The 22113-nt window shown below is 46.7% G+C and overlaps 1 protein-coding gene across 9 annotated transcripts in view; it reads left to right on the forward strand.

Moving 5' to 3' along the window:
• MAP2K5 (mitogen-activated protein kinase kinase 5) overlaps positions 1 to 21780 on the forward strand; it is a 212653-nt gene extending 190873 nt beyond the window's left edge. For all 9 annotated transcript variants that reach the window (XM_073304431.2, XM_073304437.2, XM_073304432.2 and 6 more), the window contains one exon: positions 21238 to 21780. In XM_073304431.2, the coding sequence (XP_073160532.1) occupies positions 21238 to 21342 (105 nt within the window). In that variant the 3' untranslated portion in view covers positions 21343 to 21780. The remainder of the gene's footprint in view (positions 1 to 21237) is intronic.
• Positions 21781 to 22113: the final 333 nt, after the last annotated feature.

Genomic DNA, 22113 nt, shown 5'->3' on the forward strand with positions numbered 1-22113 from the left:
CCAGTCAAACTGTCTAATTATAAAGGGGGGGGGGGTGTTTTTCTCTTTTTCATGAAAATATATCTATTAACAGTAGACTTTGACTTTCTTTCTAAGACCTGATCCAAAGTTCACTGAAATCAGTAGAAAAATATAGGCCCTCTTCAAGACTGTACTAAAGCACATGCCTAACTTTACTTACCTAAGTAGTTCCCTTGGGGTTAGACAGATGCTTGAAGTACAATGCATGCTTCCTGAATCAGGGCCTTATATTGGATTACATGCCACTCTCCTTTTTCCTATATACTATTCTTTATAACCTCAGCACTGGCTGCAAAGGCTCAGATCAACAGTAGGCATATTAATCTCCTTGTAGTTCTGTTGCATTGGTCTTTTAAGAAGCAATAAACCCTGGAAAAATGTCATTACCTGCAATTAACACCTGGCTTGTTAGTTAAGCACCAAAGGGGATGCTGAAGGCAGTTGATGTTTCAACAAATTATCAAAGTGCAATTGCTGTGGAAAGCATGGTCTGCAGGTTGCCAAATAAACGTTGGGTCTTTCTAATTTATACTGTTGCAGTATCAAAAATGGCTGCCTAAATCCATTCTTAAATAAGGTGTCAACCAGGTGTAAATAATGTATATTAAAAAGCATAACAGAAGATCGACATTACTATAAAAGTTTTTCTCCTTTGTGAAAGTAACCAGATTTTCACCCATCAAAATGGATGATGAACTCATTCTTCAAAGATACCATCAATACACAGATTTTGCTGCTGGATTTTCTGTCTTGAGAAAGTCATGCAAGAAACTCCTTTAACTCACTGTAGTTGACCCTCTGAGGCAGGTATAGGTCAGCTGGAGAGCAATGTGCTTTTAGCCCTGCCTCAATCTCAGAGGCCTCTGCAGTGGCCTAATCCTGTCTCTGGTCCATATACCCTGCCAAAAAGAAGCATGTGGCAGCAAGTCTGAGGTTGGGTCAATTGACTTGGGCTTATGGGGTTCACGCTACGGGGCTAAAAATAGCAGTGTGAACATTCCCACTCGGGCAGGAGCCAGACTCTGAGGGCTTCTCCCCCCCCCCCCCCAACCCCCTCGCTGGGTTTCAGAGCTCAGGCTTCGGCCCCTGTGAGAACATCTGTGCTGCTATTTTTAGCCCCGCAGGGTGAATCTAGTCAGCTGACCCAGGCTCTGAGACTTGCTGCCGCGTGGGGTAGGTTTTGCAGTGTAGATGAGGATCAAAAATGCTAGGAGCCAGGGGAGGTTTTCATACGATTTTCGCTGGAGACATGAGACTGAGGAGCATCCTGCATGATGATGATCTTCTGAAAAGCAGAATTACCAGGTAAGAAGTTTTCCCTCTTAGGACCATCCATTGTGCTGATGCAGTTCCATTGTCTAAAGACGAACTCTCTAAACTGGAGCAATCTCTCTAGTTTGGAGCCCGGACAAGAGTAGGGCAGCAGAAAATTAGTGACACCTTAATTATACCATATGAAAAGTGAAACGGCCTTGCAAGAAGTTGATTCATAGATAAAGATACAAATACCAAAAAATGACCAGGGCACTTCTGAAATCCCATGTGATACCTAAACACAGATAATGGAAAACCGCTCCAAGGGCTTAAGTACTTTGCAGCATTGTTCATTTGCCAGTATTTTTTGTACCTCTTTTCAACATCTTATCTGTCACCATTGAGATAAAATCATTAGTATGGTAATCTAGATGACCATAGTTCTGACACTGACCTAGGCTAATCTGCCTTTGCAATTTCAAGGATTATGTTTGACTTCTCTGAAAGTAACCTTAAATTGTAGTCTTGTAAGAATTTCAGAGCTGTATCCTTCACTCCTTCTCCTAATGAGGTTATGACCAAATGCTCATTATAATTGCTTTAGACTCTTTTTAATTTTCAAGCTTATTAATCATAAGAAGAGTTATTTAAAATTGCATAAATTAATCTTAGATTAAAAGCCCATCAAAGCCTCGAAACAATTAAGAATAAGTAGGATTTCCCTGGGGCAGCAAGTTTTATTTGAATAGTGTAGTCAGGTGGATATCAGAACATTGAAGTATGGTAGTGATTAATGTATGCAAAATTTAAATGAGGGTTTATAAATGGCAAATCTAAATCACATATTGACCTAACTGTAGGCTTTAACTGCATTGTCTGTCATATATTTAAACCGTTTAGTAATCAACATTTTAATTACAGTGTATGTTAGGGAGGCCATGCGACAAACAAATTCAGCATTTTAACAGACACCTGGAAGTGTATCCTCACAGTGGGGCTGTTCTTTTAACTGTTCAAAATAAGCTAATGCAGAAGCAGAATGGAAACTTTAACATTTGATTTTGCTTATAGATATGCTCACGTACCTGCTTTATCATGTGTCCAGGAAATACCACTGATCTGTGCCGTTTTATAACTCTCGCTATACATACAAGTCTCTGAATAAAATTTAAGTCCTTATTTACTCTCCAAGCCAGCACAGGCTACAGGTGCTATGGGGCAAGAAGTCTTAGGTTTTGTTTGTTTCTTTGTTTTGCAAAAGATTATTATTTTTGTTTGATGGTAGGTGGAGGGGGGGGTTGTTTTTCTCCTGATTTTTGAACTCTCCCATTCCCCTTAATTAGTGTGTGACAATTATAGTGTTGGCAACTCTCGCACATTTATCATAACCTAACGTTGCCTTTTGCTATAGCACCCAATTGAGATTGGAGCACCATTGTGTTAATACTGTGTGAACACACAGTCCCTGCTCCAAGTCTAGTGCACAGCATGGTGCTGAGATTCTGAGGTAGGACCTGAGAAGTGGGGCACACCAAACTGATCTCGTATAGGAATCACCAAACAGCCATTACAGAGGAACCCTTTTAATCTGTACTAAACTTGGCTGGATTCAAACTGGTGACCTATAGATGAAAGGCACCGGAGCTCATTAGCGACGCTCTAACATTGTGTCATCAGTGCTAATGTTATTCTTTAAAGAATGAGGTTTCCTTTCTGGAAAGGGATGTCTGTTAAATCAAGTGCTGATCTTTTTGAAGCTTACACAAACTGGGGTTCATCTAGAGCAGTGGTTTTCAAACTTTTTTTTCTGACAACCCAGTTGAAAAAAGTTGTTGATGCCCGCAACCCACCGGAGTTGGGGATGAGGGGTTTGGGGTACAGGAAGGGGCTCCGGGTTTGGAGGGGGCTCAGGGCTGGGGCAGGGGATTGGGGTGTGGGCTTACCTCGGGCAGCTCCTGGTCAGCAGTGCAGCGGGGCTGTTAAGGCAGGCTTCCTGCCTGTCCCGGCATCGCGGACCGCGCTGCGCCCGAGAAGCAGCCAGCAGCAGGTCCGGCTCCTAGGCAGGGGGGCCACAGGGCTCCACATGCTGCTCCCGCCCCACGCACTGGCCAATGGGAGCTGCAGGAGGGAGGGGCGGTGCCTGCAGGCGAGAGCCATGCGGAACAGCTTGCGTGCCTCCGCCTAGGAGCTGGACCTGCTGCTGGCTGCTTCTCGGGCGCAGCGCGGTCCGCGATGCCGGGACAGGCAGGAAGCCTGCCTTAACAGCCCCGCTGCACTGCTGACCAGGAGCTGCCCGAGGTAAGCCCACACCCCAATCCCCTGCCCCAGCCCTGAGCCCCCTCCAAAGTTACTCCAAAGTCTTTGCACTAATTTATATACTCCATGGTCCACATGGGTCGTCAGCAGCGTTTGAACCCATGACTTTTACAGCTTTATACCACTTCAGCCACAGAAGTCACTGGTGGAGGGAAACATGCTGTTAACATCTGTGTGGACCAGCCTATCGAGGAAGACAAAATACACACTTTGTCAGTGAATTACACAGCTGTTGCGATACAACAATAGAATGTTAGACATCAGGATTCCTGGTGGCTCCTCCTGGCTGAGAGAGCAGAACATTGTCACAACCAAGTTGAACAATTTCCCTGTTTGGGTTTCCATAGGAACTGAATCTGGGGTCTCAGGATCTAACAGCCTTTACCAGTGGAGGTGGTAGAAAAACTTCTGTATGTGGCCTTGCCACTAGAGGGTGACACAGAGCCAGGCTGTGTTAATGTGTGTTACACAAGCACCTGATTTTGCAGGTACCTTCTGAAAAGCCATGTGACCGGATAGTTGACTTGCATCACTTATGTTAGAGATCTGAGTTCTGTTCCCAGCTGTGTCTGAAGTGCCTTGTGCAATCTCTGGTGCTCTGTCTGCAAAAGGTCTGAATGGTAGTTACCTCCCCTACGGTCCGAGGCGTTGATTAATAATGAGCGTTACAAAGGGAACAGAAATACTAACAGCAGTCAGAAGAAGAGCTAGGGCCTTTGTACTCATGGTCTTTTCGCTCAGTGCATGTTTCCTTAAGCTATAGGATGTTGCTGGAGGAGTGTCTGTCTCACTCTTCAAGCCAATTAAGGAAGGATTGTCCAGGCTTTCTTGGGATCCGGCCAAAGGGTTGTGGGGTGGCTGATCTCGTCGGCCTTTGCCTGAGGGTGGTTGTCATTGGGGTAGGATGGGCTTCATAGGTTGGAGAAACAACTGAAAAATCCTGAGTGTCAAAGACCATTTGAAGAATATAACAGATGTCATAGTGGCTTTGTGATGTTTAAATCAAAGTGCACTTACTGATACGTGGAGAAAAAGGTGGTACTGACTGAATCCCCAGACATACCAGGTGGCAGTTTATAAAGTGAATAAGGGATGAGCTGAAGAGGAGAGGGTTTCAGGATTCTGTTTGTGTGTTTGTTTTTAAAGATGCTATGGCTTTTTGTGTGTTCTGTTCATGGAAATCTCCCTGTTGAAGCCTCATGGGGACTTTCACTCATTGGTTTAAAGGGTTTAAATGCCATTTCTAATCCTCAGGAAACGGCTGCACCGTAGTCTTTTCTTTCCCTTTTTAAAAAAAGAATGGGCTATCAAAATTGCATGCTAGGTGGGGAGTGAACTTCCTTTAAAGCAGCCTGTAGCTATCAGTAATATTTTTTCTCTCTGTTTTAAGCCCTGTGAAGACAGTGTATTTTTCTCTATACTGTCCTGATGGAGCCCTGACCAGCGAGCGTGCAATGCCCCTAGCCCTAATGTGCCATTAATGATAGGTTAATGTACAGTATAATGTTTTTTGGACTAGGGGTTCATTACACTTCTGAGTGCAAGGTCTTTCTGCAGAGCGCCCACGGTCCCATTGCATTATATCATGCAATAAAAATACCCTTTTCGATTCACACACTAATAAACTGTATTTGAAATGCTGTCTAAAGGCACTGCTGTCATCTTCGTAGTCTGTGTCCCAGTGCAACAGTTGGGATCTTTTTATGATATTTTTTTGTTATGCTGAATTCAGACTTTTAAATGAAAATATGTAATTTGACAGTGCGTGTTGATAAGAAATTGAGCCCAGCCCAGTCTTGCAAGAGGGTTTTAGAGAAGTGACACTGTTGTAAACAATAGCAGCAGTGGTTATTTGCAGGGCCGTCTCTAGGTTTTTTGCCGCCCCAAGCAAAAAAATTTTTGGCCACCATCTCCCCTCCCCCCCTTTTTTTTTTGGCTTTTACACATAAATTTGCAGGTTGGTTTGTTTGGGGTTTTTTTGACTGTTTAAAATTTTTTTAAAATGAAAACAGAATTTGTAGTTAAGGAAATTGTTTTATTTCACATTAGTGTACTCCTTTAATTTTAACAAAATCACAATTACAAACAATTTGGGTTCAACTAGACACTGTAATGAAAAACATTAGTGTCTTCCGGTGCGCCCAGTTTTTCATAAATTAAAAGAATTTATATGAACTGAATTTTTCTGGTTTTTATACTTGCATCGTCTTTTAGTAATGTAGTGACATCTAAAATTTTTGCAATGGTACTTTCAATTGAAATGAATGCGAGTCCTGACAAACGATTCTGAGACCTGGTGGACCTCAAATAATTTTTTTAATAATTTCAGTTTTGAGAAACTCCGCTCACCAGAGGCCACTGATACTGGTAATGTTAAAAGAATGTGTAATGCTATAGCAGTGTTTGGAGTGAGGTGCTCGGGGCTGTACATCCCGCCCGTGGGCCCCCAGCCCGATCTCAGACCCTACAGAGGGGACAGTAACTGACAGAGGGGCTGGGGAGCGGGTCAGCCGCAGGGAGGGGGGCAGACCCGGGGCGTCCTCCCAGCGCCGAGCTGCCCGGGGCAGCGGGTCCTGCCCCAATCCCGGGCTCTGCTCAGGTCCAGCTCCTCTGCTGCTTGTGAGATTTGCGGTAGGGGCGGAGGAGCCGCATTGCCCTGCTCCACCGGCAGTGGGAGGCCAGGGCAGGGACCGCCCCTGGGCTGGGACCCCTGCTCTGAGCCCACTGCCCCGCCCCACGCAGGGGCTCATTGGTTGACTGAGCGGGGCTGGGGGGAAAGAAAGGGTGGCCGGAATGCCACCCCTGGAAATGTGCCGCCCCCAAGCATGCACTTGCTGTGCTGGTGCCTAGAGCCGGTCCTGGTTATTTGCCAACAAATGCCTGGCAGAAGTGCACAGCTCCTTCGATGGCCATTTCTAATTTGTCAGGCTATTCCTGTTCTGCTTCTTATCAGCCAGTCATGAACATAAAAGCATAATCCCCCGAATAACAGGTATTCTTTTTTTATGTATTAGGATTAGATTAATGTCTTACTTCCCATTTGTCTGTGCCTGGTACCGCTCTGAATGGAAGACTGTTTTAAAGATGTTAGCACAAGATGTCAGGATGTGCAAGGAAATGTAACTCGCATTTGTTGATAATTAACCATCTTTTAGTTTCTCCACCCAAAGCAGTAAACTCAGATGTCTTGATCCATGCAATACTTCCCTGTCATAATTTGACCGTTCAAGGTAATACAGTAAATACTCTCTGTTATATGGTTTAAGTTCTCTGGAGTTAAAGACATTTCACCAAACTGTTCATATCCGTGTTGTGTGTTATATATCTGGACCAAGCCATGGCCCAGAACCCCTTTGTGCTAAGCGTGTGCGAACAATGAACAAAAGGGCGGTCTCTGCCCCAATGCGTGGCAGTTAAAGGAACAGTGTCTGGCTGGGCAAGACAGATTATTTACACAACAGCCATCCTTGCGTTGTATGCGTGTACTCTAGCACGTAGCAAAGTGGAGCCCTCATCCTTGACTGGGGCCTCTAGGAGCTACTTCAGTACATATAACAACAGCAGCGATGTCTTAGCTTACGTGTTTGGAGGTGGTCCAGGGGGTGAAATTCATCCTTGTGCAGAGGGCCAGTACAAAGCCTACGCACCATTTGAGACCTGCTTGAGCCCTATTTTGAGGGTGCAAAAGCTTCAGGCTAGACCTCTCCAAAGGGTTAATTTTATCCCCATGGAGTAGCAGTCTTGCCAGTGTCCATCCTGTGTGCTGCATGCCTTTAACAGTGAAGCATGTAAACACCTTATGGGAAAGCGCTGCATGTTTGGAAAGAACCAGTCTGTTTGTAAACCTGCTGAGGAATATAATTTAAAATCTGTTGTAATGGGCAGAGGAAGGGAGTTCGTGTTAGGAAGGATATTTTCAGACATGAGGACAACCGTGTGAAAGCAAATCTGTAATTTTCAAGATTAATACAGTTATGGAACTGTTCCCCTTGCATAATAGCTGTTTAATTGGTCAGGCTAAATTATTGACGTTTCAAGGACAATTCTCTCTAATTGTCAAGGTTCTGCATTTGGACTCTCCATGCCCTTTTGTTTTCATTTTAGATGTGTAAACCGTTTACGGCACCGTCTAATAGGTAGTTACCTCTTAAAGAGTTAACCTATCTCTTGGGACAGAGAAAAATGAACCCTTTATCAAGAAAATAAGATGTGACAAGTTCATTTAAAAATCCTGGTTTGTCATTGCTTATCTCATTTTCAGAGTTGACACAGAAAATTAGACTGGCTGACACTCACTCTCCGGCCAGCCCTGGCCTGCCTTGCCTGACCTTTTCCAGTGCAGAATGCTCTGTGCTCAAAAACATCCAACTTCCCATTGAATGTTTAAGTTGCTTTGCCACAGATTATATCCTGTTGGGCCAGAGTCTGATCCCAATTTAAATCAGAGGCAAAAACTCCCTGGCAAATGCAAGGTCTAATTATTTTCCTTAGCTGGGGGCAAATGGGAAGGTGCTGATGGGACATGTTCTTAAGTATATATTTTGCTGCTTGTCTGTTGTGGATATATTGATCCCGGGTTGAAAGGGGCTTACAGGAGTGGTCTATTTTATGGTTGCGTATTTAAGAATTGGTAAGGAGATCGTTCTCATTTTTAATGGATGTGTATAGAAACCTAAAAATAATGAAGTGAGAACAGGATCAGACCCATTATGAAACTGTATCATGATACCTTAGGGCCACATCCTCCAAGCACCTCCTACTGGACATACTCTTGATTAGTTCCTTCAGTGTTGCAGTAAGGTCTCATGGTACAAGACTCCCTGCCCCACCCCCATTTTTCCTTTAAGAAAGGATTACTCTGGACAATGCCTAGTGTCACAAATGTTAGCTAATCTACCATTGACCATACATAAACAAAGTATGCTTATAAAGCATTCTCCTTGCAGGGGTGTGCAGGTGTTATATCGGTCCCTTATTTGCTGATTCCCAATGGGTGGCTAGTCTCAGACATTAGTGCAAATGAACCAGGTTCTGTTCTATGCCCATATTACCATGTTGCTGGAGAATTATAGCCTAGACTATTCTGACACAAGTTTAGACCATGACCTTGCAGGCACAACTGTTTCTCTATGTGAATCCAATTGCAGAATGGAGGCCTTGTAACTAGTGTACCAAGGCTGACTTCCTGGTGTCATAAACAGAACAGTTGTGGCAAAAGAGTTACCAAACACCCCTGTGGAGGGTTTTGTACCTCGTCAACCCCTTTGATTCCAGGGGGGGCAAGGTTAACCCTGCCTCCCAGCTTCTACGCTGGTTCTGCCACCTCCCTGGTAGTCAGGGCCCAATGGCCAGAGTCCCTCTAAATCTTCTTCCCTTGGTGGGATAGCGCGGTCTAGCGGGTGGAGTCCCTACCATGCACTCCTAAAGCAGCATGGTCCAATGGCCTGAGTGTCCCCAAACTCTCTTCCCCGGTGGGATAGCGTGGTCTAGCGGCTGGAGTCTCTATAGTGTGCTCCTAAAGCAGTGTGGCCCAAGGGCCAGAGTCCCTCTAAGTCCTCTTCCCTTCGTAGGATAGTTTGGCCTAGCGGCCGGAGTTCATCTATCTCCTTTGAGGTAAGAGAGGGGTCGGTGAACTATGTCGTCATAAAAAAAGGGGGGGTTTAGTGACCGCAGTAGAGGAGCCCGGGCCCACCGGGCTCCAACCCAGGGCCCTGTCATTGACGGCGTGATCCACCCCGGGTCAGCGGGGAATCGTACCGCAAGACGCTGCCCTCAGAGTGGTGGGAGATACCACTCCCTTCCCTTTCCTGGATCACTTCCTACCAGTTCTCCAAACGTAGCAGTCCCTGTGGCATCAAGGTCTTCAGCTCCCGGCGCTCCCACAGCTGCCAGTCTCTGGTCCCACTTCCTGGCCCCTCGGCTCCCTCCCTTACGAGTCACCACTGCTCCTGGGCTGGAGCCTCCGCTGAGCGTCCTCCTTCCTCAGCCACCAGCCCTGACTGAGGAGCTCCGCAGGCTTTTATACTTGACTCCCTGTTGGAGCATGCCCAGGAGAGCCTCAGGGGCGTGGCTTCCTCTGCCAGCAGGGAATGGTTAACTCTCTCAGTCCCAGTGCGGGGCCAGTCCGCCCCATCACAGCCCCCAAGCAGATAACTCCAGATCGTCCTGTGACTGCAAAACTGTTCACTGCAACTGAAAATACATTTCAAGCTTCTGTACATTTAATTTTCTTCAGTGTTACCTTGTAAAACAAAGTAAACCAATAACAGAATATTTAAGTACAGCAGGTTGTGTTTGTTTTTTTGGAACATATTGCTCAATGCTAACGTGGTTTCTGTTGATGCGGGTGGTTTTTATTTGTTGCTGAAATGCACAGTGACCAGAATTCTTTAATAGTTGGCGTACTTTCTGTGGTTGTTTTTAGTTTTTCTTGAAATGATCGTGAACAGGAACAAAGGAAACTCCTCTCTTTCTAACAGCCTGGAGCGCTCTCAGAACTACGTAGACCGCCAGCACCATAGCTACAGTTCTGAACTAGTAGCTTTGAGTTTAACTTTATTCAACCTATGCCTAGTTTCTACCCCCAATTTAAAAAAACACGGTCTCCTGTTGAAGGCCCCAGTTCAGGACAGGGCACCGATAGGACGTCAGTACATGCTTAAATGCTTTCCTGAATCAGGGCCTAATTGACTCACTCGATAATCCCTGGGCCATCCATTTTGGATTATGAGAATTAGTCATCTTCGGACCCTGGATACCTAAAGACAAGGAAACAGGAGGTTAGATAGCTGAGTAGCAGCAAAATGCTGAAGATGTGTCAGAGTGGTTTTATAAAAGGGGTATTGTTAATAGTATATTAGAATGCTACCTCTGTAACCTCTGGGGTTTTTAGGAGCTTTTAAATGTTTGCCCTGATGTGTCTTTGGCTGATTAGTTAAATTCAGGTACCTTTACATATTTTGTATTTCACCTGCACTCCATGCATGATCCTGAGTAGGCAGAGGCTGTCTTTGATGGATTATTGCACTGTGTGTTACTGTTTATATATAGTTGAATCACTCTCAATGGCTCAAATCCATCCCTCCCTTTCTCCCCAGCCCAGCCCAGACAAAGTGGGTCTGATCAAGTTCGCAGGGCTTGCTGGCACTTCAAGTTTTGTCTCACTGGAAGGTAGCACAGCTGGGACTGACCAGCATAGAGTTTCCAGGTTCTGGACCCACCGGTGCAGAGTTTCCAAGGCTATGCTGTAAATAAAAGTGTCAGTGAGTGACATTAAAAAACATATAAAAGCCCAAAATAGAAGAAATTCCCACACCCAATAAAATTAAGAGGGAGTTAATGGCAGAAACATCCCTACAGTTTACAGAAAATCCCTGATAGAATGTTGTAGTTTAAAAAAACCCTAAACATTGAAAGCTCAGTCATTTCAAATTAAGGTTACTCTTGGGGTGGAAAGGAGCATGAAAATGTAGGGTTTGAGGGCTGATCTATATGGTGAGTTAGTGCACGGCAAGATGGGTGTCCGTCTACTGTGTTCTAGCTAGCCAACCACACGCTAAGTGTCTGTATGGACCCTACTGCGGTGCACTAAAAGTTCCATAGAGTGCTTTGATCTACTGCAGTCGAAATACGCTGAGCTCCTGCAATGTGGAACAACCTCCATGTCTCTGAGACACATCACAGCTGATATTTTAAACCCTGCCTACCATGCTGGCTTCCACTGCACAGTGAAAGTCGCTTAACTGCAAGGGTATCCCGGATTTGAGATGTCTTCCTCTGCAGGGAGCCTGTCTCTCGTAAAAGAGATTCATGGGAGAAGCTGACTCTTTGCTTAATAGCTTCTTTTTTATTGCACCAATGTGTGTGCTCTTCCTTGGCTATGGGTTCTTGGTTTTTCCCCCGCTAGGTCTCACTTGTGTCCTTGACCTGTGTTTTGTTACTTTGTTTGTGGTTGGCTTGTTTAAAAGGCAGGTTAGGTGGATTTAGGTTAAATTGTGTATAATGAGACTTCACCCTTTTCTCGCACCTTCTATCTAAGGATCTCAAAGTGTTTTACAAACATTAATGAATTCTATATCGCAGCACGCCTGTGACATAGGGCCAAATAACTATCCCCATTTTACACATAAGGCACAGAAAGGTTAAGTGACTTTGCAAAGGTCACACAGGAGTGGACACAGCAGAGTTGGGAATGGAAGCCAGAAGCCAAGTCTCTTGCCCTTCCCTGATTAGCCCCACAATTAAAAACCAAGAAGGAAAAATTAGTTATTTTTAAATAGTTCTGAAAATGTTCAGGTCAAAGTTCAAAGCCCAAGTATACAAGACATGTTCACTGTTTAGAAGCAGCATGTAACACAGGGAGAGGGATGCACACTCCCTTTACCTCCGTTCCGATCTGATATTGTCAAGACCAGAGCAAATGTATTTCTAACAGCCTGGGAGGGTTGAAAGAAAAGACATCATCCATACGAACTGTGCCTTACGCATCTGTGTGCTTACATGTTGTCCTCTCTTTCTCTAGACTTTCTGTAGCTTTGAACTGTGAGCCACTATGACCAAAAGATGTAACTGAAAGATCTAGAATCAAATCACCGAAAAAATCTAGTCACATTCTCTTCTCTCAGTGGGCCATTTTCTGACCAATTACTGTACAGAAGAACACATGCATCTGCACAGATGAAAGGTTGAGAGCTCCTTGACCAGTGTAGGTTGCTGGGTACAGTCTAGAATGGCTAGAGGTAAGCAGTTTAGGGATAATAATGGAATATTTGGGGAGAACATCTATTTCTGCAGCAATTGTGAAGAATAAACTCAGGAAGAGTGGTTGAAAGGGCAGATAGCAGCTGCACACCATTTCCAAGGCCTTAAATTAAGGGCTTGCAATATGAACCCTTGTGCAAAGCACTGAAAATCTGAGGCGTGGAAAGCAAGTTATTTGAACTGTTTAATTTAAATTTGAAACCTGAAATCACACAGGAGTCATGTTTAAGTCTCTGGTTTGAAGCCACTGTGGTCATTAAGGAGCAGATCCTCAACTGAGGTGTGGAATTACACCAGCTGGAGATCTGGCCTTCAGTTTCAGACAGTTACAGCAGTTCCACAGTTTTAGTTGAAGGCACTCTCAATCTAAAGTCTCTGTGTAAAAGAGAACATTGACTAATAAGTAGAGAAGGGGATGGACCAGGATACCTGGGTTCTGTTTCACCTCTGCTTCACTGCAGGGAAAATGGGATTTAAGTGCTGCCTAGGCATTGTGCTTGCCCTTTGCACACGGATGAATTTCACTCTGTTTACTTTGGGCCAATCGCTGTGCTGCGGCCTATGCAGAATGAGTCCCTGGTTCACAGGAAAACATTCAGTTACTTAATGTTTGTAAAGTACTTTGAGATTCTCAGAAAATGCCATAGACGTGTGAAGTATTCCCACTGTTTTATTTTCCCCAAAGTACCTTTGTAGGCTGAAATGGTGGAAGTTTAATCGCAGCTTCAGAAGTTTGAAGAAAATTCCTTCCGCCATTTTAGCCATTATCCACCCATGAGGAGCGGGCAGGAAGATGAGATTTTCGCACCTTGAGAAAACTCTGCTCTGCTCACTTAAAAGCAACGTGGATTTAAAAGTTCTGACTTGGCCTGGATGTAGTGAACTATGCGTTCAGCAAGGAGGACTCAAACTTTGAAAAACTGTTTAAGAGAAAAAGTCCTTTACAGATGGCAGCGGTTAGGCATACAGCAGCTGCTCTTTTCCTCAGCACTTGAAACTACACACAGTTTATGGCCATCCAGCAGTAGTCACACACTTGGCTCCTACATCAACCCTCCTTAAAAATGGCATCTGCAAGAGCCCAGCACACTTGGCTGCCTTTCTGCCAGCCCTCCAAGAACCTGCCATTTCAAATATTCCTTCCCGTCCATCTCTGAGCACAACCTCAGAGCAAGTCCAGTTTGTGTGATTTAATGGTTCTTCTTCGAGTGCTTGCTCACGTCCATTCCATTGGAGGTGTGTGTGCTCGGCACGTGCCAGAAGTTTTTCCCTCAGTGGTATCCAGCTCTGGCACCATCTGGAATGGCGCATGTATGTGCCGGCATAGGGGGCACCAGCGGCTCCCCCCTCCCTCTGTTCCTTCCTACTGCCAGTGATGGTGCAGGAACGTCTCCTTGCCTCGGCAAGCTTTCCTTCTCAACTGTGCCTCGCTGTGAATTCTCTTGTAGATAGTTCTTAGAAGATTTGAATAGTGTATTAGTTCCCTTAGCATATGAGTTAGAAATAGTTAGTTAGTCCCCTGCGGGACAGCCTAGGGACGGGGCATGCCCCAGTCCCCAGGCTTTAGGCCTTGTGACTGCTACAAAAAATCTATGCCAGTCAGTGATCCCCACCAAAGCTGTCTTAAGTGTTTGGGGGAGACCCACATGAGCAACAAGTGTCACATTTGTAAGAGTTTCAAGTCGCAAACCAAAGAGGAGTGGGACATTCGACTAAGAGCGCTCCTTATGGAGTCGGCCCTGGCACCTGCCTCGGAGCCGGCCAGATCGGACTCCACTCCAAGCACCGCAGCTTCGGTGCAGAGCACACCGCCAGCGCTGGCCTCCGACCGGCGCCGATCCCCATCCCCAGTACCGGCAGAGAGAGGCCAGGAAAGGGCATTCTCCGGGAAGGAGAGAGCCAGAGGAGAGCAAAGACCTGCATGGGGCAGCTCTTCCCCTCTGAACGGTGGCCAGGCTTCCACACCAGTTGAGCTGTTGAGCACGCTTTGTGACCTGCCCACCACCCCAGGAAGTGGAAGAGGTACTCGGCATCTGGCAGTGCCGTCCATACCAGAGGCCTTTCAGGCCACTAAGGACATATTGTCCCTTCCAGTGCCACCCACGCCAGCCAGCGAGGTGCTCCGTTCGAGGGGTAAACCTGCTCTGGGACCTTTCCAGCAATCCCCAGGAGTGCCCCACCAGCGCTCACCAGAGCAGTGCCACCATCTTATCTGTCAGAGTTCCCAGTGTCGTTCCCCAGTTTCTAGGCAACGTTCCTTAGGATCCCAGCATCGTTCGCCAGCTGTCTGGCGCACACCTATGGAGGTGCATTGCCAGTCCCCGGAGTCCTGGCACTGGTTCCTGGAGTGGCGGGATAGATCTCCAAGTGCACGGCACCGCTCCAAAGAGTCCAGACACTGGTCCCCAGAGTCCCGTCACCCGCTCGCCAATATGGATCCCCACGGGCAAAGTGTCGATCCCCTGTACTGGGACGTCGATCCTCTTGCTCCCAATCCACGGAGCGGCACAGCTCTCAAAGCGTGAGGTGTCGATAGCCGGGTCACCAGAGGTGTGGCACTGGGATTTGTCTTCCTGGTACAGGTCACCGGCAGAGACCCACGGAGAGGGCCAACAGGATTCCGGTAGACAGGCAGCATTGGCACCGTCCTGATCCCCCAGACCTGTCTCCGCATCCCCAGGTGCAGAAAATGAGAAGGAAGATCTACCAGCAGGCAGGGCCACCCACTGGGAGCATCGACATTCCCAGCAGGAGCACAAGTGCCCACATATCCCCAAAGTCAATGGCCAGCTTCCTGGCAGCTATGGAACCGCTGGGGTTTTCCCCAACCATCACAGGGGCACCGATCAGTGTCAGGGACATCTGCGAAACAGTCGGCAATAGTCTCCCGCCAGCCCCTGGACTAGGAAGCAGAGTCTGATCAAGGTCCTTAGGGTCAGCCAGTCCCGGCTGTGGCTCCCCTGGCAGAGGCCACGGAGGTGGCAGACCCACCATCACACATCTCCTTATCCTCTTCACCCGATAAGGTGATAGCGGGGCCTTCCCACACGGTCCCCCAGGATGATATAAAAGCCCACCAGGAGCTTCTTAAGAGGGTGGCTTAGAACCTGGGGTTAGAGGCCGAGGAGTTGGCAGAACCTGCCGACTCCCTGTTTGATATTTTGAGCGCAGCAGCTCCCTCCATAGTGGCATTACCTGTCCACGAGGGAGTGGTAAAGCTGAGCAAAGCCTTGTGGCAAACTCCCTCTTCCCTGCCCCCCATTTCCAAGCAGGTGGAGAGACGGGATTACGTGCCTGCTAAGGGATTTGAATACCTATATACACACCCTGCTCCTAGCTCACTGGTGGTATTGGCAGCCAATGAGCATGATAGGAAGGGCCAACCAGGATCAACCCTTAAGAATAAGGAGGTGAAGAGGCTCGATCTCTTTGGCAGAAAATTTTATTCAATGGCCAGCCTACAGTTAAGAGTGGCCAACAATCAGGCCCTCCTAGGCAGCTATGACTTTAACATCTGGCAGTCCATGGCCAAGTTTGCACACTTGCTGCCAGATGAGCCCAGGCAGGAGTTCCTGGCTATTCTGAATGAGGGCAGAGCTGTGGCCAGGGCAGTCCTCTAAGTGGCCTCAGATGTGATGGACTCCGTGGCTCGGACCATGGCTTCGACCATTTCCATGAGGCATGAATCCTGGCTGCAGTCATCGGGCCTGTCAGTGGAGGTCCAGCAGTCCATCCAGGACCTCCCTTTTGATGGCCTGGCGCTCTTCACAGAACAGACAGACAGCAAGTTACATGGCCGGAAAGACACTAGGGCTACCTTGTGCTCACTGGGCCTCTACATGCCAGCTCCCGCGAGAAAGCGGTTCAAACTGCAGCACTCCCACAGGTTCGGGGGCCAATCCTGAGCAGAGCCCTTCCACAGAAAGGGTAGGAGCTACAAGCACCAGCAAGGCCAATAGCCAGCCGCCTCAGCTCCCTCGAGCTCTACCAGCAACCATCGGGGTAATAAGCAGGCATTTTGAGGGTATGCTTGAGGGCGACGTTCCAGCCAGTGTCCTGGATCCAGTACCCCTGTTTTTTTCCGATCGTTTGTCTCCCTTGCTCCCTGCCTGGGCCTCTATAACACCAGACCAGTGGGTCCTCAGCACGGTAGCAGGGGGGTACACCCTCCAGTTTATTTCTACCCCTCCCTCTCGCACGCCCCCCCCGTCCCCCTTCAGGGACCTTTCTCACGAGCATCTGCTCACTCAGGAGGTGTAGGGCCTTCTGCGAGTGGGAGCTGTGGAGGAAGTCCCTCTGCACTTGAGGCGGGAAGGATTTTACTCCTTTTATTTTTTGATCCCACAGGCCAAAGGGGGGCTACCTGTGGAGCCTTAATAAGTATCTCAAGAAGTTAAAATTCCGCATGGTCTCCCTGCCCTCCATCATTCCTTCCCTGGATCCGGGAGACTGGTACTCCGCCCTCGACGTTAAAGACACTTACCTTCAAATATCAATCTGTCGTGGACACAGAAGGTTCCTACGTTTCATAGGTGGGACCACCCACTACCAATGCGCAGTGCTCCCCTTTGGCCTAGCAACGGTGCCACGGCTTGAAAGCGTAATGAAAGGTTTGAACTGATCTCCACAACCTGCAGACCTGCCATCAAGTGATAGCCAGTCTCCAAGACAAATCTGGAGGCTTTTTAACAGGCAGTATATTGTAGGCACCTGATAAATAAAGAAATACAAAAACAAGGGTGTGGACACTACTTTCATGAACAGTTAGGTTTACAATGGTGATTCGCATTAGGAGTGCAACTTCTAGTTTATTCAGACTAAAGGACAAAATTCTTCCCTGGGATAGTTGCTGTGGAATGCAGTTAAATCATGGGGGAAAATGCCTTAGAAGGGTGCACCTGGGCTGTATAATCTAGAAGAGGCATTCATTGCCTCGTAAGCAGCACTGTGCTTGGCCTATGTGACATAGTCCTTGTGCTAGGAGGCTGTGTCTGAGACCTTCCTAACTACTGGTTTTTGCTAGCAAAGTTAGGCCAGCTGATGAGTATGGGAGATAACTTTGTTGAAACCATTCATAAAGCTATTTGAGATTCAGTAGCAGCTTGGCCATGAAAAGTGACCTGAGTGGGGTTGTCAATGGTAAAACTACCTGCTAGGTCTGGTCTCTCTAGGTATAGGGATATAGACAAGAAGGCATAGAGTATCAGTCCGCAGAAACTGATGTTGATGCTGTTAAGTGAACAGGTAAACGTCTCTCTTAACTAGTTCCAAAATGTGCTGCATTTTCATGCCTGCGGGGTATTGACTTTACATTTCCCTTTTATTAATGTTCTCCTACCTCCTCATCTGATCATTGTTAGAGGGTGGGCACACTTGCTCTCTCCTGGCCCCTACCTGCTTGTCCCACTTTTGTATCCACCTGCTCCTGCTAGTCATGTCCTTTCCCCTTTACCGATTACACCTCCATCTTCTCTTGAGGAGTTTGTGGACCATGTTGCCTCAGCCCTCGCCATTTTAATTGTGGAAATTGGCCCTCTGAGAATGAAGGAAATGAGAGCTGGCTCCCACTGACTATTGATGAAATTAGCTTGATTATGCAGTGTCTTTGTCTGTCTTCTTGCTCTGTTGTTTCACACTTTCACACTTTCCCCAGAAGCGTATAGCAAAGCTCAAACTGCGAGCGCACTCCTCAGAAATTCAGGCCCAGCAGGGTGCTGGCTTCCTACCCTTTAGGAGCCTGTATCTGGCCATGTGCACAACTCAGGGGGATTGAGCTATGAACTCTGTCTGTTCCCCACCACCAGCCGTGGCCTCTGTGCTCCTGATAGATTTTCCTCAGCCAGCATGTGAAGCTGGTTCAAAGGTCCCTGAGTTCAGCAGAACCTGACCTGACCCTGACCGCAAAGTGGCAGTATGCCCAAGGTGAGCCATGCTGCCCTCCTCCTGGTATGTCTCCTGCCTCCCTCCGACAGTCCCCAGAGGACTGGTACCAGCTGTGAACGGGAATATCACACTCCGTGTAGGGAGAGCTGCTCTTCACGGTCAGAGCTTGGGTCGTGCCAGCTGTTCTTCTGCCCCCTTTTTCCTAGGACCCGCCTGAGTTTCCAGAAAATATGTGGAGCTGCTGGAACGTGGCCCGTTGGCCGCAGTTTCCAGATGGCTGGTGGGTCTAACTGGAGCTGCTGTGTTTTCTTTCTCGTCTGCATCTGGCCCGAATCTGCATCTGGCCCATGCTATATAGGATCAAAGAAACTCCGTCTCCAGGGCTGTCAGTTGGACACCTCTCCCCAGCACTAAAAATTCACTTCAGGGAAACAAGCTTTGCATACTTCTGGGGTTAGTTGTTGACATCGCCGTCCGTGTCCCCGTCCCCAAGGCCAGGTTCTGTCATGCTCCGTGTCGTCACTCACTTTCCTGAAGTGCCCAATTCCTTGAGCAAAGAGGCTGCTTCCATCCCATCCAAAATGGTTACATTGGGAAGGTGGTTGAGATTGGAGCGGCTGGTACGTGGGAACTGCCAGAAGGGCTCTCGGCACATTTCATTCTTTTATTAAGTTTAGCCTAGCTTCTGATCGGCTCATAGCCTTAAAACTGCTCTGACGAGCAGCAGCATATTGCTTATCCTCCGTATTGTCTGTCGAGACTGGGCATATTTTATTCTTGTAGCTTTTGACGTTGTTGGCCCTGACCTTTGGAGTGTTTTACTGCTTTTGCCTGGTGCTGTTAGCATCAGCAGCATACGGTTTATCCCAGGGCTTCCTCATGATCCATCGTAGCCCAAGTTACTCCCCGGTTTCCCCAAACACCCTATTAGACCCTTTCTTGTTCTCAGTGTGCCTCCTGCCATTAAGCAAAACTGTTCATGTCTGTGCTTGGCACTGTCCTGTGTACACTGATGGCTTCCACAAGTACTTCTCACTCCCTGCAGATTTCGTGATAGGTATCTCTGGATTAGACAGTTGTTGTTTTCAAGGTTTCTTGGATTAATATGGTGTAAAACTGAGCTGCTCTTGATTGATTCAGTGCAGAGGTTTTCATTTTGGTGGTTTTGTCTGGCAGTTATTCTCTCTTTCATTTGTGCATGTGGGATACTGGATTTCTGTGGATTTGTATTCATTTGAGAGGCACAGTAAGATTGTTAGCTACCACCTCCAGAAATGTCACCGGATTGAGACCTGAGCAGCCTAGGCTGGCAGCTGAACTCTTAGTCCACGTTTGTCTTTCATCCTGAAGTGCTCTTGCAGTTTATTTGCGGCTCCCCTGGATACAATTCTTCAGTGTCTGCAGCAGCTACCGACTTCACAGGTTAGACTGCACTGTGGATGTAAGTTCTTCCATCACCCCCTTCAGTAGCTTCTGATAAAGCTGGGGGTTGATATTTTAAGGTTTTCTTTGTTATACTTATATGAGCTTTTCATTCCTTTGGCAACAGGTCGCTCCCCTTCATTCAACCTCCAAATGACTTGAATCCATTGTATGTGTGTTCAGACCTCAGCTTATACATTGTGTTCTGCAAACTGTCTTCCTTTGTGTGCCAGTGGCATTTGTTCTCATGTGTGTTAGAACTTGGGACTCAATGACCAAGTCAGAATGAAAACTTACTATTTTATATTTAGATTTTATAGGGAATTTGCACAGCACCCAGAGCTAATGCATGTTCCAGGGGCTAGGTCACACAGTGAGTTAAGGCACCAGCCTTCCATGTCTATAGAGCAAGGACATGTGTAAATCATAGAATCATAGGACTGGAGGGGATCCTGAGAGGTCATCTAGTCCAGTCCCCTCCACTCAAGGCAGGACTAAGTATTCTCTAGACCGTCCCTGACAGGTGTTTGTCCAACCTGCTCTTAAAAATCCCCAATGATGGAGATTCCACAACCTCCTTAGGCAATTTACTCCAGTGCTTAACCATCCTGACAGGAAGTTTTTCCTAATGTCCAACCTAAATCTCCCTTGCTGCAATTTAAGCCCATTGCTTCTTGTCCTATCCTCAGAGGTTAAGAACAATTCTTCTCCCTCCTCCTTGTAACAACCTTTTATGTACCCAAAAACTGTGATCATGTCCCATCTGTCTTCTCTTCTCCAGACTAAACAAACCCAATATTTTCAATCTTCCCTCATAGGTCATGTTTTCCAGACCTTTATTAATTTTTGTTGCTCTTCTCTGGACTCGCTCCAATTTGTCCACATCTTTCCTGAAATGTGGTGCCCAGAACTGGACACAATACTCTGGTTGAGGCCTAATCAGCACAGAGTAGAGCGGAAGAATGACTTCTCGTTTCTTGCTTATGACACTCCCGCTAATACATCCCAGAATGATGTTCGCTTTTTTTGCAACAGCATTACGCTGTTGACTCATATTTAGCTTATGATCCACTGTGACCCCCAGATCCCTTTCCGCAGTACTCCTTCCTAGGCAGTCTTGTCTTTTAGATTGTAAGCTCTTTGGGGCAGAGACTCATTTTAACTCATGCCTAGCACAATGGGGCCCAACCTGGCTGAGGCCGCTAGGCACTCCCACAGTATAAATATTAAAAAAATAATAAACTAAAAATCTCTCTCCCTACTACAAGAATGTATATCCTGTACCACAGCAAGACGAGAGGCTGTAAGAGCAAAGAAAAATAATCAGGCAGTGCTTGCATGCAGACCTACTCAGACACTGGGAGAAAAGATGGGACATTCATTAGCAGTGTCTCGTTATTAGATTTGACTGGAAAAAGCTGTTCCCATGGTATGTTTATATTGTTCTAGGAACATTTCCAAAACTACGAAACTAACAAGATTCTGATTTATTTTTTGGGAAATTTAAAAGAAAAAAGTTTACTTGGAAAAGCAAAGAGACTCGACTAGTGCAGCTAAATCTGTTTCTCTCCCATTTCCCAGGGTCACCCATTCATCATGCAGTACAATGATGGGAATGCTGAAGTTGTCTCCATGTGGGTGTGCAGGATGCTGGAGGAGAGGCGGTCTCACCAGGGCCCTCAGTGAGCAGCAATGAATCACAACAGGGGTGAGGTGAAAGAGAACCGGGACTAGCAAAAGGAAAACCAGTCCCACGTCGCACTGTCAAGAGAGATGGCATATTCCACAGAAAAAATATTTTTAGAAGCATCAACAAAACCTTTCGGGATATTTGCTGCTGCTTTTTCTGACTTTAGGGCATTTTCTCCACACATTTCCTTTGTTGCTGACTGGTTTAATGTCCTCAAATTGTCTTCAGTCAAACTGTACACGGCCTTAAAGCATCTATAGTGTATATATATATTTTTTGTTATTGAGTGTACTGTATATTTCTTGGCTCCAGGCTATTTTTTAACCCTTAATCTTTTGCTATTGTAAAAATGACACATTGACTGTACAAAGAAGTTTCTACGCAAGTGTAGACTGTCTTTGGCCGCAGACATCAAGGATGTGTTCGGGGGGGGGGGGGGGCGTTTAACTGTATTTGTTTAATAAAACACGAAGCTGGCATTCGCCATCCTTATGACAGGTGAAGGTGTCATCTTGGAAGAGTAAAAATACCACAAGTGTATCAATAGTGGGGCCATGAAAATGTCATGGATTTTATTTGTGGCTATTGCAGGGTAAAAACTCCGACACGGGATCAAATCCTGCCTTTGAAGGTACTTGGAACCATACTTGTATCCCTGGGCAACTTGAGCTGTTAGGGTTTTTTATACGATTAACACGCTGTATCTCTACGGGGTAGTTTCCAGTAATCGGCCCCCTCTAGTCTTAAATGTCCCAAGTCATAAGGCT

The sequence above is a fragment of the Lepidochelys kempii genome, chromosome 10, assembly GCF_965140285.1.
Source record: "Lepidochelys kempii isolate rLepKem1 chromosome 10, rLepKem1.hap1, whole genome shotgun sequence".
NCBI classification, from domain to species: domain Eukaryota; kingdom Metazoa; phylum Chordata; order Testudines; family Cheloniidae; genus Lepidochelys; species Lepidochelys kempii.